We start from the raw sequence: 14,254 nt of genomic DNA, 5'->3' as shown, positions 1-14,254 counted from the left end.
TTTTTTCCACAATTTGTATCTTTAATTCGACCAATTGGACCGAAAGTATCCGTACTGGTCGCGATCTCGAACGTGCGTTGAATTCGCGTTTAGGGTCAGTCGCGTTTAAACGAAACTGTTATCGTATCGATCGAACCATAACTGTCCAACGTATGGCGCAATGCTCGACAGTCGACCCGTCGAGCGGTATCGTTCACGGAACAATGACACAGACATAAATATTGTAAACCAACGATGATAGATACACCAAAGATACGGTAAAACAAAAATGATTAACAACGAGTGCTCCAACACCGTCACGCGTTCGCTTTTCGGCCGCCTTTTCGCTCGCTGCACTCGTTCTGAATCTTCAATGCACGTACACACACTCTCGTCGTACTTTGAAAAGGGCCACGGTTCTCTGCTCCACGATTCCAGATGCTTCGCTCCACACCCGATTTCCTATCACCCAGATCAATTTAAACACACATAATGTGTCAATCGTTTTATACGTACGCAATCATGGAGATACCTATCACAGTGATATACTTTTTCAGCGATTCCCTATTGTTCAGAATCGTTCAAACACGCACAATGTGTCAATCTCCCTATACGTATGCAATCGTAGACAAACCTGTCGTAGCCAAGTGGCGTATTATTTGCAGCCTAGAATAATTCCCTATCGCCTAGAATTTATTAATCTCTCCACATGTACGCAATCGTAGAAAGGCCAACTCTACTTTTTCAGTGATTCCCTCTTTATCGGAATAGTTTAAACGCGCACGCTTCCCTGACATCTTCTCGCAATTGTTTCCAGTTTACCCGCGTCGCGTGTGAAATCTATCCCCCGGCATTCGCAAATTAAAAAAAAAAAAACAAAAAACCGTCATTTGGTCGCGCCTGGAACGCAATATCGAAGAACAGTTCCATCCGGGACAACGTTACGACTCCCAGCGCGATCCCGGGAACGATCGTTCGCAACCGCGAGCCATCTGCCACGAAACGGCTATTAAATTTGTCAGCCAGAATTCCGTGCGTTGAATGTACGCGATGACGACGATTCTGTCGGCGATTATTCCCTATTAATTAACTGGTCGAATCGGTGGAACGGCGCGCAATATCCGCGCGGCGGTGAAAGTAGTTCACGGATGGGCGAGCTGGCACGGGGCGGTGAACGATGGAGAAGGGCATCGGGAGTTGGGGGTCAGGGTGCGTCGTTACAAGCTTTTACGCGGTCGTAAAGTCAGAAATGGAGTGACACGGGAGAAGTTGGTCAGGGAGGGAGGTGGTACGCTGCAACAGGAAGGCATGGATATTGCAAATTTGCGGGCCAAGCGAGAAGGGACCGGGGTCGAGGGAACAGGCTTTGCAGCCACGGTTCGGGGGTGGTGAGGGATGAAATACGAGCGGGAACCACCACCACCACTACCACCGGCACCATCGTCGCGCACGCGAACGTCTGTCGCGGTGGAATCGAGCTTAACGCGTTAATAAAGGTTAGAAATGCCTCATGGGTTCATAGGCCCGCGGCGGTACTCGCTCGTTTAATGATTGCTCGTCGTCCGAACCGAATTAAGATCTCTCGCGCCCTTTCTTCGGCTCATTTTATTTCCACCTAGGTGAGAAACAGAGTGAGTGAGAGAGACCTACCCACCGGTGTTCAATGTCTCGTAATTGCAGCTGCGGACGTTAACGCCCCCGACCGATCCATTTTGTTCATTAAAGGGAACCTCGTTACAAGAAAGTCGAAGCTTTTCCGGAGTATCGTTGGCCGATTACGGAAACAACGGAGGCCGAAAGGGAAATTAAACGACGAAAGAAACGATCGAACGAATCGCAACGACCGTCTTTTAACCCTCGCGGTTTGAACGACCACGGGAAAGATCATACTTGGGTCCAAACGGATCCGTAACTCGACATTGCTCTCACAAATATTTCGAAGAAAAGTACCCTTGTTTCGTCGTGCTTTTTCTTCTTTGGGTCTAGAAAGACCCAGGCGTGGCAGGACAAGGGTTAAAATCGAAGGGGGAGATACGACGATTTTTGTAACTTGATTTTCAACCGACCGGTTTTTACCGCAAATCGAAGCGCGTATACTATTTTTGGGGTAAAAATAAATCGAACCTGTTCAACGTGAGTCTATTCCCAACGTTCCCGAGCGTTTCGATGATCTTTTCTCTAACGGACGGTTGAATTCAATTAGCATTTCTATGGGTGAAAATAAACCGCGGAGAGAGAAAACGAACCAACGCGGAAACATCGTTTCGCACCGTAGTCCATCCGATTTTTCCCGTAACGAGTGCACAATTTTAAATCGCGAAGACATCGCAAAGAAGTTCAACGCTGCAATAATGGTGTGTAAACAGGAGCCGGGTTTCCTGTACAAGCAAGCACCGAACCGCCCGAGGAAGTGGAAATATTTGCGAACCGGTTCGGTACCGAAAGTTCGGAATCTATCTACCTGAAGGTAGTAACCGGCAATATTTACCTGCCTGCAATCAATTTACCGATTTCCCCGCGAATTACACCGGAGCTTCGCGGCCAAACATTTGCCAATGCACAATTTCTTCGTTGCAATTAATCGATGGTTTCGGTAATTTCGAGTGTACTTGGAAAATTCCTGCGCGGCGGTCTGCAAATGAATTCGAAGAATTCAAGGGGATCGTTAAAAATGTCGAGATAACGTAGCTACGGGGATTAACTTTGTCGACCCGTTAATTTACAATGTCCCGAGACGCACGGTAATTTCCCATTTCTGCCAATCTGTCTTCTACTTCTTATCTCGTATCCTATGTAAATGGTACCGACAAAGACGTATTTCCCGAACATTTTCCGTACCTATGTTCGTTTCTCGAACGTTTTTAAATTCCTCGACACTTTTATTTCTCGTTTTATCATTGTTAACATCTAGTTCGAGTTTATCGTATCGGTGAAATTAACACGTAGTGCTAAGTTCCCCAATGACTCGAATTTTCGATTTATTTCCTATTCGACTGTTTCTGTATCTATCGTTTGGAAGTATTATTTCGCGTAGTTGTCTTCGGATGAAAGTTTCGTAAAGTTTATTTATTATATGGCTCGAGTGTCTTTCCACTCTGTTTTTCTAACAATCTTCTGAGTGGTATCATACTTCTCGAATCACCTCACCACCCACTAATATTCAAACGTTTTTCCGTTCCTTAATAACGTCTCCTTAAGCCGCCACCAAGAGAGATTTTACACTGTGAACGTAATTCCGACTCAGCTTAGTCAAATAGGCCATAATGGAAAGAAAGTGGAAGGATTGAACTTTAATTTGATTATTGTGGCAATAGTCTGGGTTCGGTATTAACAAAGTGGTTGATATTTGAATTCTACGTTGCTACAGTGCTCGAGTAGTATGACCCGTCTATGGCCAGACACGTAGTATGACCACTGTATATGGTCGGACAAGTAGTAGGACCCCGTATATGACTCGACGAGTGGTATTGCATCCGTCTATGGTCAGACAAGTGGGAATGCGAGTGTACAGACAGACAATTATGGATCTATGGTCAGACAAGTAGACACGAGTGTGTATGGTCAGACAAGTTGAAATGCGGTTGTACGGTCAGAAATTTGACCTTAATACGGTCACGTAGATAAAACGAGAAGAGGGAAACTTTGCTTTTGCGATCCCTGCCTCCTCCTGTCGCTAATAAAGGTTAATGAAAATACTAACAAGGATCCTGGTGTTATTTTTCATCAACGTGACTTTCCACTGCGACTATTTCTTCGAGCTTCTTATCGTTGGCTCAAGCCTCTATCTCTCTTTCTTTTTATCTCTTTGTTTCTTATATCTCTTATGTACGCACGCTCTCGAGGAAATTTCTGATCCGCAAAGTGTAAACGTTGTTAACAAAGCGGGTGAATTGCGTCCTGTTTTCTACGCGACAACGGACCGATCCGCTTCGAGAAATAGAAATACAAACGCTGGCGCGGATCTTAGCGCAATTGTTTCGTTCTAACGCAGTTGGTAACGCTTCGCTGCGTTTCTCGCGACGCGGGCGTTTCGAGGGTCGACCGAGCGGAAATGCGCGCGGTAATTGAAATGTAAATTTTGCTGGAATAATTGTATCGACGGTGTGATAAGAGAGAGAAAGAGAGAGTGAGTGTTGGATTGGAGGTGTCGAGCGTGTTCTTTGTTAAACGTTGACTCGATCGAGAATAATGGTATGTTTTCGCTTAATAGATAAAGAGACGGACTTCGAAAATGCACTCTTGGTCCGATGAATAATGTAATTTTTCAGCAGTGGCCAGAGGGGAAGGGGCTGTCGGTCGCTTTCGTTCAAATTGAAAACGCGCGCGCTGCTACTAAAAGCTTTGCAATTTCCTCTGAAACGAGCGTCGCCGAATTCTTTCCCCGGAATTCCGCGATTGTTTTACATCGGCGCGAATCAGCATCGATACGGGCTTCCTTTCGAGCAGTGATCGAATTGTTCATTTGCCGTGTGCGGTTCGAGTGATTCAATTTGGAAAATGGGAATCACTCGAGAGTGGCGTTTCATAATGTACCCTATTCCAACTGCGAAATCGTTTGTAAACTGCGCGTTCGTTTCGATTCAAGGGCAAAGATTTCGGAAGGGACACTTCGTCGAAGACAAATATTTAAAAAAAAACGTCCATTCGACTCTCTCTTACCGCGAACAAGTCAGAGACTCTTGACAATCGTCGGAAATATCTACGACGATCGTATCCGATATTTATTTCTCTAACGTACGAACGAGCGCTCGCTTTGAACGGTCGAGTTTACGAAATAACGGTCCGTGGAAAAATTTGGTCCGTTTTCTTCCCAAGATATTTTCACTGGTAACCTAACTTTTAAAAATGGAACACAATATTTTTCTCCCGATATTTTCGTTGGTCGAAGAAAGCACAACTCCGATAAGGCGTTGCGACACGATCTTGAAACAACACCGAACCGGGTGATCGCGAATCGGTGTTTTCCAGAATTCTAATCTCTCGTTGTTCCGCGACGCTTTGTACAAGCGTGGTAAAACAATTAAGAACGAAAACAATGGAACGCTATTTGTTCTTACCGAAACTAGTTACGAATGATTCAGTTCCGTCGCGAGTTCTCGTCCGGGGAGAACCGAACGAGAAACTTTTATTAGCGAAAGAGTAGAACGAACTTTGTCACTATTTATCATCGTTAACGAAACTATCGGCGGCCCTTTATCGGCGCAGTTTCCGCCGGATTTGCTCTCCACGAATCGCCACGAGCAACTTACAAACTCGTTGCTCCGCCGATCGTGAGTAATTACGCGACAAAGGAGAGAATTACATAGTCGAGCGCGCGGAGTCGCCGCTTTTTCGGAATCGTTTGTTCGGTCGGTCGCTTCGAGGGTCAAGGGCCAGGGAATGATAAACGATCCCCGCGTTTTCGTAGAAGAACGTCCAGCGAGCTCGTCTTTGTACGGGAAATAAGAGAGAGAGGAAAAAAAGACGATTTTCCCTGGAAAGTTTTCCGGTTCCGTGCGTCTCGCCAAAGGGTTCCAGGTTGGCTCGACTTTTAAACGCGACGATTCGTTCGACGTATCGCGACAAGCGTCGAACAACGTTCCGCTCGTCGACGATTCAAATCCATACACCGAGCCGAAAATAAATTTCGTCCCAGCGTTTGAAATTCCACCGCGAACGGAGGAGTTTCCGAGCGGGAAATTCCCGAACCGTGGCGAACCGCGCGATAAAAATTATCGCGATGTGTTCGCGCACGCTGGTACCGCTTTCTCGAGAAATAAAGTCGGGAGCTCGGCCAGACGGAATTCAAGTCGGAGAAGTAATCTCGCGTAATCAAACCCTTGTTCGACTTTGCGGCTTAACTAGAAATCGGTATCAACCAATCCCAGGTGTTCAATTGGCAACGCGCCAGTATTTAAGCTTGGCTTAAATTTCGTGCAACGGTCCCGAAACTAGGCCAGATTCAGATTAGAATTAACTAATTGTTGCGTAGAGTGTTGTAATTAGCCGCGCGTTTCCCCGCGCGCGCTTAATTAAAATCGCACCGTAACGAATCGACCGTGACGGCTCGCTTTAAAGACACGGGAGTTCAAGTATCGATCTACTCGAGTCGGGTGTTTTACGGAATCGTGATGCTTTCTTGGAATTGAAATTGTACGTATCGGTGAGGGAAGAAGAGACAGGGTTTGGAAGGTCTTGCGAGTTCTATCGGGTCTGTAACAATGGCCATCGAACTCATCGAACGAGATATCAATGTTTTTGGAACTTGACGCGGACGACTTCGGACAGAGATGGTATCAAACTCGCGAGACCTGAAATTAATGTCTTCAAATATGTAAAACGCGATACAGGAGACTTTGGATCGATCAGAAGCGAGTCAGACACTAATGAGACCAGATACGAAGTCTCCGAACTCATAGGGTTCGATGAAGATGACCTTGGATTAGCAAAGTCCAACACTCTTCCAATACAGAAAGATACCCGACTATTCGATTCCCTTAAAACTTCCCACTCGTGGCAGTTTATATTAAAATAATTAAGCAACTTTCGGTATCACTAACCACCGCGTCTCACCGTACAGTAAATGTTTCCTTTCGATCGATCTTGCCGACTGTCGAAAACTGTATCGTTCCACGCTGTTCGTATCGTGCATGCAGACATCGATAAAAAAAACCAACTCACGCTCACCGATTACGTTCAGATGCACGATGTGGCTCATGTGCGGCGTCGTGGATACCTGGCACTCGTAGTAGCCGCTGTCCCGTAGCTGTGGATACCTGATCTGAAGCATCCAGTCGTCCGACTGTGCACTGTGGATCGCCTTGAATCGTTGATCGTTCGTGTACGTGTAACGACCGAGGGTGAGCAAGTGGATGTCCCTGTGCCGTACCCAGGACACTTGCAGCGTCATCTGCGGAGGACGAGAAAAATAACATCGTGTTCGATCGAACGATTTCTACGAATATTATACGTTGGCCCGGCGTTGCGGGGATAAAAAGAGAGGGGACACGATAACGCGGAAAGATTTAAACAGTTCTCGCGCACCGTGGAACTCGCGGGCCCGATTCTTTTGTCCCTCGTTAAGGGTTTCCCATTAAGCGGCACCGCGTAATTAGAAGTAGCTCGTTTGTGCGTTGTGCCGGCAATTAGCGAAAAGCCGGGAACGACATTTAGCGAGGGATTCGCGATCCCCCAGACCTTCGTTTCGAGTTTCGCGCCTTTCTCGGTCCCCTTTTACCTGATTTTTCTTTTTTTTCCGCCCGACCGAACATCCCCTGGTGCATTTTTTTACTTTTTTCTTTTTTTTAGCGGTTGGAAAGGGTCTGAGTCCTTCCGCGAAATTCACGCGCGAACGACGCCGCATCGGGTAACTCTGGGAAAGACCGGAAAATTTCATTCCTCGCGAGGTCCTTGGGGATTGATGCGCGACAACAACGCTGCGCACCGGGGCTGTTAATTACCAAAGTCGCGACGATTCCTGCGCAACCAGGGAACGCTCTTTGTTAACCCTTTCGCTACGGCGGATGGCTATAGACGCTCTTCGCGAGACGCCATTTGTACAGGCAAGGGCAACTGCGATCGGTACTCTTCATATTTACGACGAAATTGCGATTTTTGAATGTTAGATTCACCCTTCGCGCTCGAGAAACTTCTCGGTCACGAGAAATCGAAATCTCGACGAGACAGTTTACACCGAAAGTAAACAGAAATCGTGTATTTACTTTAGAACGTCGCTCTTTTATTTAGATGTTTCATTCATTACTTACGTAACATTTCTAAAATTAATTAAAAATCTAAAATTAATCTATAATAATTCTAAAAATTAGATTAAATTAGCCGACGATCGAGAGTCTTTCCTCGAGTCCAGTGGTTTGATATAAGTTTCTTAAGAATATTATAGGACACGCGATGTACCAGTTTTGCATAGAATGTATTCTAAATTCGAAGGAACGGTACTGTGGCGGCACTACCCACGCTTGCCACCAGAGGGAAACTCACCATCAACCGTTTCCCGCAAGTTCCCGTACCTGCTCCGATCGCTATATATACGACCTCTTACCGATCTTCCAATGTCCCGGCGTATAAGGCAGGGCCTGCTAGGATGCCTTACTGACGAGTCCACTAGCAGGCCCGGGATGAAACGCTTATCCCCACTTCCTTTTCCTATTTCCGTTCTCTCCTATCTTAAACATCTTCAAACCGCCGCCAAAGTGGTGACCCCGTCTAAGAACAACGCAACCTTCTGGACAACAGCACAGCAGCAGTACAGGTGCAGCACAAGACGATGGAAGGAACGCAACGTAAAGGCCGATTTTTCGTAAATCCCCCTCTCCGAGGGTTGACTCCTCGACCTGCCAGCGACGACACGAACGCTATACTCCCGGCTAACCATCAGGATCAACCCCAGGAGGACAGCAGGCAGCTTGTCGACATTATTCACCGACCACACCGATGCGTTTCATAAATACTGGTACCGCGCACGCATCAACGTCGGACAACAAGCGAAAACGCGGCTTGAGCAAACGATGCTCGCCACGCGTATTCCGCAATCGACAGCAGCTGGGCCTTACTACGAAAAAAAAAAGAAAAGCATTCTTCTCTTCCACCGCTCTGGACAACCTCCTCCTGTGCCTGTTGTGCCACCGAACAACGGAACAAATACCTACGCCACTGGGACATCAGGACGGAACTTCAAAGTATCGTTTACCACTGGCAAGGGGGTTATGTGGCGGCACTACCCACGCTTGCCACCAGAGGGAAACTCACCATCAACCGTTTCCCGCAAGTTCCCGTACCTGCTCCGATCGCTATATATACGACCTCTTACCGATCTTCCAATGTCCCGGCGTATAAGGCAGGGCCTGCTAGGATGCCTTACTGACGAGTCCACTAGCAGGCCCGGGATGAAACGCTTATCCCCACTTCCTTTTCCTATTTCCGTTCTCTCCTATCTTAAACATCTTCAAACCGCCGCCAAAGTACCAACTCTAGGAAACGTCACTGTACGCAAATCAGGTTTCAAATCTTGGTCGTAGATCGCTGTGCAATTTGTATTGTACAAATAATTGCCTTGAAGAAACTTAAAAAGACGTGTTCTCCACGTGTCGCAAGAACGACCTACGCGGCGATTCCGAACGATGATCCCGTTGGATGGTCGCGTTCCGCGTTATTCCTGAACGGGGCATCCTCGAGCACGGTGTAACACCTCGTAAAAAATCCTCAACGAAGATTAATAACGTTCCCTGTACGCGTTAACGTGTGATTTCGAGGCGAAACTCGGTCGGTTGGCCGGCGCGATTGTGATCCTCCATTAAAAATTAATTGAAACGCGTTCCATAATGCACGAGAGATTTGAATTTTCATTCGCAGGGGGGAGGGCGGGGGCTGGAAATTTCAAGGGTATACAGAAGTTCCTCGTTCCCCGTCGCGTCGTTCCCGGCGTAGTGGAAAATTAATAGAGCCGCTTTGCATATCGTCGGAAAGTTAGCGCGCGAGATAAAACGCCTGGGGACGCGATAATTGGACATCCCGAGCCGGCGACGTGTAAATATTTGCTCCCTTTGTAACGCCTGACACGCATATCCCGTGGAAAATACCTCGACGCTCCGCGTCGCGCCGCGCCGATGCTTAACACTTGCGGCGGACTGCCTGCCTGGCTCCCGGATCGTGGAGAACGCGCGAGGAAATTAGAAGGAAGAGGCAATCCTCTTTGCGTCTTCCTCTTCCCGTTCTGGATCCTCTCACCGCGCCAAGGAAAAGGAATATTTTCGACGCGGGGAAAGCGTAACGAGCGTGTTCAAAAATCCGCGAGATCAGTTCCAAGGAGGACCGTGTGGCGGGTAACGAGATTCGAGGCACGCGAGATGATTAGATTTCTCCTCTTTTAAAGGACGATTGATCGAAGGAAAAAAAAAAATTGAGAGGTTGACGACGATACGGAGCGGGTATTATCGACGCGTTAGGAGTTGGCCGTTGTCCTGCGAGCTAAAAGGTCAGGTGGGAAATGGGAATCGCTCACTCGTGTCGGTCGTGACCTTCTGTTGTCGCTATTCGATAGGTTTCTTTTTTTTATATGTCGTAGTATCGTAATTTTAGCATAGGGCAGGTTTAGGAGAACGTAGCTTTAAGAGAAGATAGTTTTGAGTATTGTGTATGGAAGAGGGAGATAGAAGAGTAAGTAGAAGTCGGCACGGGTCGAAGTAGACCCAACGAAAAGGTGATCGACTGCTCGCGTGTACGGTTAGCGAAATTTGAGGAGCAACGTGTGAGGGTAGAGAGTGTGGTGAGGGTGAGGAAAAACGGGTAAGGGCTTTTACTTTCTCGGAAGGAAAAGCACTGTTGAGCAAAGAATGTTGAACCGTGCAGTGTTGAATCGAAGAGTGTTGAATCGAAGAGTGTTGAACCGAGAGTCGTGAAGCGTTGTAGAGAGTAGTATCATAGTCATTTTCTTTACTGTTATCTGGCCATTGTCAAATTATTAATTATCTATAATTTCATAAATTATTCCACGATATGTAGAGCAATTTTTACAAATAAAGGTAAAAGATTAACAGAGTTTTGGAATATACGCATATTATATAAATGAATAGAAATAGCAGCGACACGTTCACCCAAAATTCCTCAATCTCGATCGCACTTCGCTCGCTCGTCTACCTCAAACGCTTCACATTATCTCCGGACCACACGCAAGACCACATTTTCCCACCCATTACCATATACATATTGTTTCTTCGTTTTTGAAACTAAACGCTTGAGTTGTTTAGCAAACGAGATGCGTGTCTATTGGTCGTGCGAGCAGATATCAACCCAAGTTGGATACGTGTAGAAGTTTATTAAGCGAACGAGACAAATCATAACAGAAATACGACGACAGAGTTCGCGAACGCAACTCGGATACGTTTTCGGTCTAATTTTCTCGTGTTTCGTTCCCGTTTCTCGCCAAACGATGAACTACTACGCGTGTCTACTACAACTTAACCAATGGTGACTACGTATTTGCGAAGGGGCGCAGCAGTCGTGTCACGATCGAAATGGACGAAGTGGACTTTTAGCTCTTAGGACACCGGCCAACTTCTAACGCGCCAACGATACTTGGAACCGGCTTGAGTAAAGGTCCGTTTATATTACCAACGAGCCGTTGCTAGTTTAAACAACCTCGTTCACTTTTGGCGATGGATGCAAATCTTTCGGAAAAATTTTCCTTCATTTCGAAAGGAGACACAAGCCAATGGTAATCTGAGTAGGTAGAGGTGTAAAGGAGATACGAAGGTAAATTTTGTTCTTCCAAGTGAAACGATCACGGTTGTGGAATGCAAATGGAAATATTCGACTCGAAATAAATGACAGAATTCTTTGTATCTGTAGCAAGAACAAATTTACCGAGATTATTTTCAACGATCGTCGAAATTGAGTTATTCGGTATGAAAGTCCTTGCGAAGAGATTCTCTTCCGGAGGGAAGACTTATACAAATCGTAACAAAAAAAGAAATCATACACATATAAAGAACCACGTACGTATATTATTTTTTCACAGTAGATTAAAGGACATCGAAACCAGGCAAAGAAACAAAATTGTTTAAATATCGTAAAAGCGATGTACGGTTGAATCGAGTAATTCCAGCGAGTAGCCTTCAATTATCCCTAATCGCGAACAACGCGTAACACGATCGTATTTCGAGTTTGCGTCCCGTTTACGTACGTGCCTCGATCCCTACGAGTAATTTTTATTTATCTGCGTGGAGGCCGCGTGGTGCGGCGTGCAGCGACTGGAAATAAATAACACGATCGACGATGAAGCGGACGATCAATTTATTGCGAGAGAATTACGGCGGAATGGAATTCAATATATATATTTTTTTTTTGCAAGGGCTTTTGGCATTGACGATCGTAAATCAAAACGGCCGGTACGCGAACCGAAAGAAAGAAGCGAGCGCACAATGCCGTTTCGTGAACGACGCGTGGAAATATGAAATTCCGTAAATTTCGTATATCCATTACGATTTTATTACCGCCGCGGGGCAATTGCAGACAGGAACGGACGTTAATGCAACACACGCGTCAGTGTGCAAAATCGTCCTTTACGATCGTTGCTGCTCCGTATTCGTTGGATACCCCCGTTTAATTGCATCACCCGTATAGCGGCACGCTTTCCCTCGCGAAAAACGAAGAAACACTTCGCTCGAATAAACGTATCTCTACCGGGACGAATGCGACGTAAACGTTTCTCTTCGATTTCCATCCACGACCGAGTGGATTTTTCACCGACTCGACCGCTCAGAGTCGCGTAAAACGTACAACGAAGAAGAAATACGGCTCGGGCTCTGCGTTTCCAGCGGAGGAAAATTTCAATAAAATTGAAGGGAACGGTACCGGTTGTCGATCGACCACGAAAAATTCTTTCGCGATCTAATACGCGGTCTAAGCTGTAATAACAATTTCTTAGCATCGTTTGAAGATCGAGAAAGTATACATACGATACATTCACTCGCTAGAAATTCTTCCTTAGACTTGTATGAAAAATACTCTGTTCCAGATTTAATATTATAATTAAGATCGACTTATCATCAAACGTTTGCCACGTTCTCTCTCGTTCCCCCTGGAAGTATCCAAAGACGCAATATTCGTCGCCATGTCTCGCAACTAATTAGCTCACCAAAAGACGCACTGTCCCAATTAACGCGAGAAGACGGTGCTTCGTGGTCCGTTTCGCGAGTGCGCTGCAGTGTGTTCTCACGCCTTTGAAAACCCATCGACGAGTGCGACTTGCTCGACGAACGATCTCACCGGTAATCGAACGCGATTTTCACCGTACACGGTTCGCGTTCCTCGGTAAACCGCTTCCTTTTTCCATGGAAAGTCTCCCGAATCGTCGAGGGTACGCGGTAACCGATTTTCGTCGGTCGAGAAATAACAGACTTTACTTTCCTCGGGAATTTCTCGATGTCGAGTTCGAACGTTTGCCCTCGACATCGTCAGAGATCACCGTGAGCGAGAGTTGGGGAGGGAGGGAGGGTGCGACGACTCGTTTACGCGTATCTCCTCGCCCCCTGCCGACGTGGCAGCGATCGTTTCGCCCGGATTCAAGATCGCTGCTCCGCGATCCTTATCGCGTACCTTCGGAAATTTTCGGCGGGGATCGTTTCGAGTCGGTGAGTCGTCGTCGACGAAATTCGGAGCCGAACTGTTCCGAGAAGATGTTCCCCGTTCGGCGAGCGGCCGCGCGATATCCGAAACGATAAGAGGGACCCTGGAAAGGGACGAGGGTAGGGGAACGGTCGAGAGATAAGGGAGCGGATGAGACGCGTCCCCTCAAAGGAAACTGCGAGTAGAAGTGCAGTCGGAACGATCGCGTGGATCTCGGTCCGTGACGGTCTTCCACGGTGGCGTATCGCTATACTTACGAGGGGAGTTTACGATCTGGACGAACGCTTTACGAACCGGGACCAAGCTCGAATTACAACAGGGTCGAACAGAAACAGAGTACGGAACGTTCGGTCGTATCTCGATCGATATTTTCGGGAAATATTTTATTAGGCGGTTTGAACCATTCGTAGGGGACGATTAAATCGACGAGTGTTCAGCTTCGAGTGTATCGGTATCGAGGATCTCGAAACGTGCTATTTCGATTTTTCTTTCAAATTGCGAAACGAAGGTGTGATTCGATAAAGGATACGCGTCGAACGGAATTGTTTATCGTGTAAATGAAATGAAACAATCTCGGGGATAATTGAAATTACCATTGGTAACGATGTTATTACGTTGTTTCGTCGTTTTCAGAGGGTATCGTACGATGAGTGGCACGTTTGAGTTTTTAATCGCGAATAAGAATATCGTATCGTGTTGTAATTTGTATACGTCGTTGGAAACGAACGCGTAAAGATAAAGAGCAGTTTGAGAAAGGAAAATTAAAAAAAAAAAAAGAAAGAAAGGAAGTGCAAACCCATTTCAGGTAATCTGTACGTAATCCGGGAAAGAGTGCGGGAGCGCGCAATATACGCTGGTACAAGTACATGAATTAAATTCCGCTAAACGTCAAAGAGGAGCGGGCGAAAAAACAATTTCATACCGTTCCGTTTCTTTTACGTCACGTATACGCATTTGCACATGTCCGAATGAATATATTATAGCATACCGCGTACATTATGACATACTAATAGTGTCCCAGAAGGGTGTCACACGTCACAGACAATTTTCTCTCTCGTCTTTGTGACCTATTCCCTTATTCCGCGCTATTCTTTCTCGTTTCTGCATTCTCCGTGTCTAATATCTCGCATCTCTTTCTTTTCACTCTCTGTCC

The 14,254-nt window shown here is 46.4% G+C and overlaps 1 protein-coding gene across 2 annotated transcripts in view; it reads right to left on the bottom strand.

Annotated features, from left to right (window-relative positions):
* Nucleotides 1-14,254, bottom strand: part of LOC143152738 (zwei Ig domain protein zig-8) — a 560,480-nt gene that overhangs the window by 130,029 nt on the left and 416,197 nt on the right. For both annotated transcript variants that reach the window (XM_076323170.1, XM_076323172.1), the window contains exon 4: nucleotides 6,646-6,868. In XM_076323170.1, coding sequence (XP_076179285.1) covers nucleotides 6,646-6,868 — 223 coding nt within the window. The remainder of the gene's footprint in view (nucleotides 1-6,645; nucleotides 6,869-14,254) is intronic.

This window comes from Ptiloglossa arizonensis, chromosome 11, assembly GCF_051014685.1.
Source record: "Ptiloglossa arizonensis isolate GNS036 chromosome 11, iyPtiAriz1_principal, whole genome shotgun sequence".
In the NCBI taxonomy this organism is placed as follows: Eukaryota; Metazoa; Arthropoda; class Insecta; order Hymenoptera; family Colletidae; genus Ptiloglossa; species Ptiloglossa arizonensis.
The sequence above is the reverse complement of the archived record's forward strand: the minus strand, read 5'-3'. Positions and strand labels throughout refer to the sequence as shown.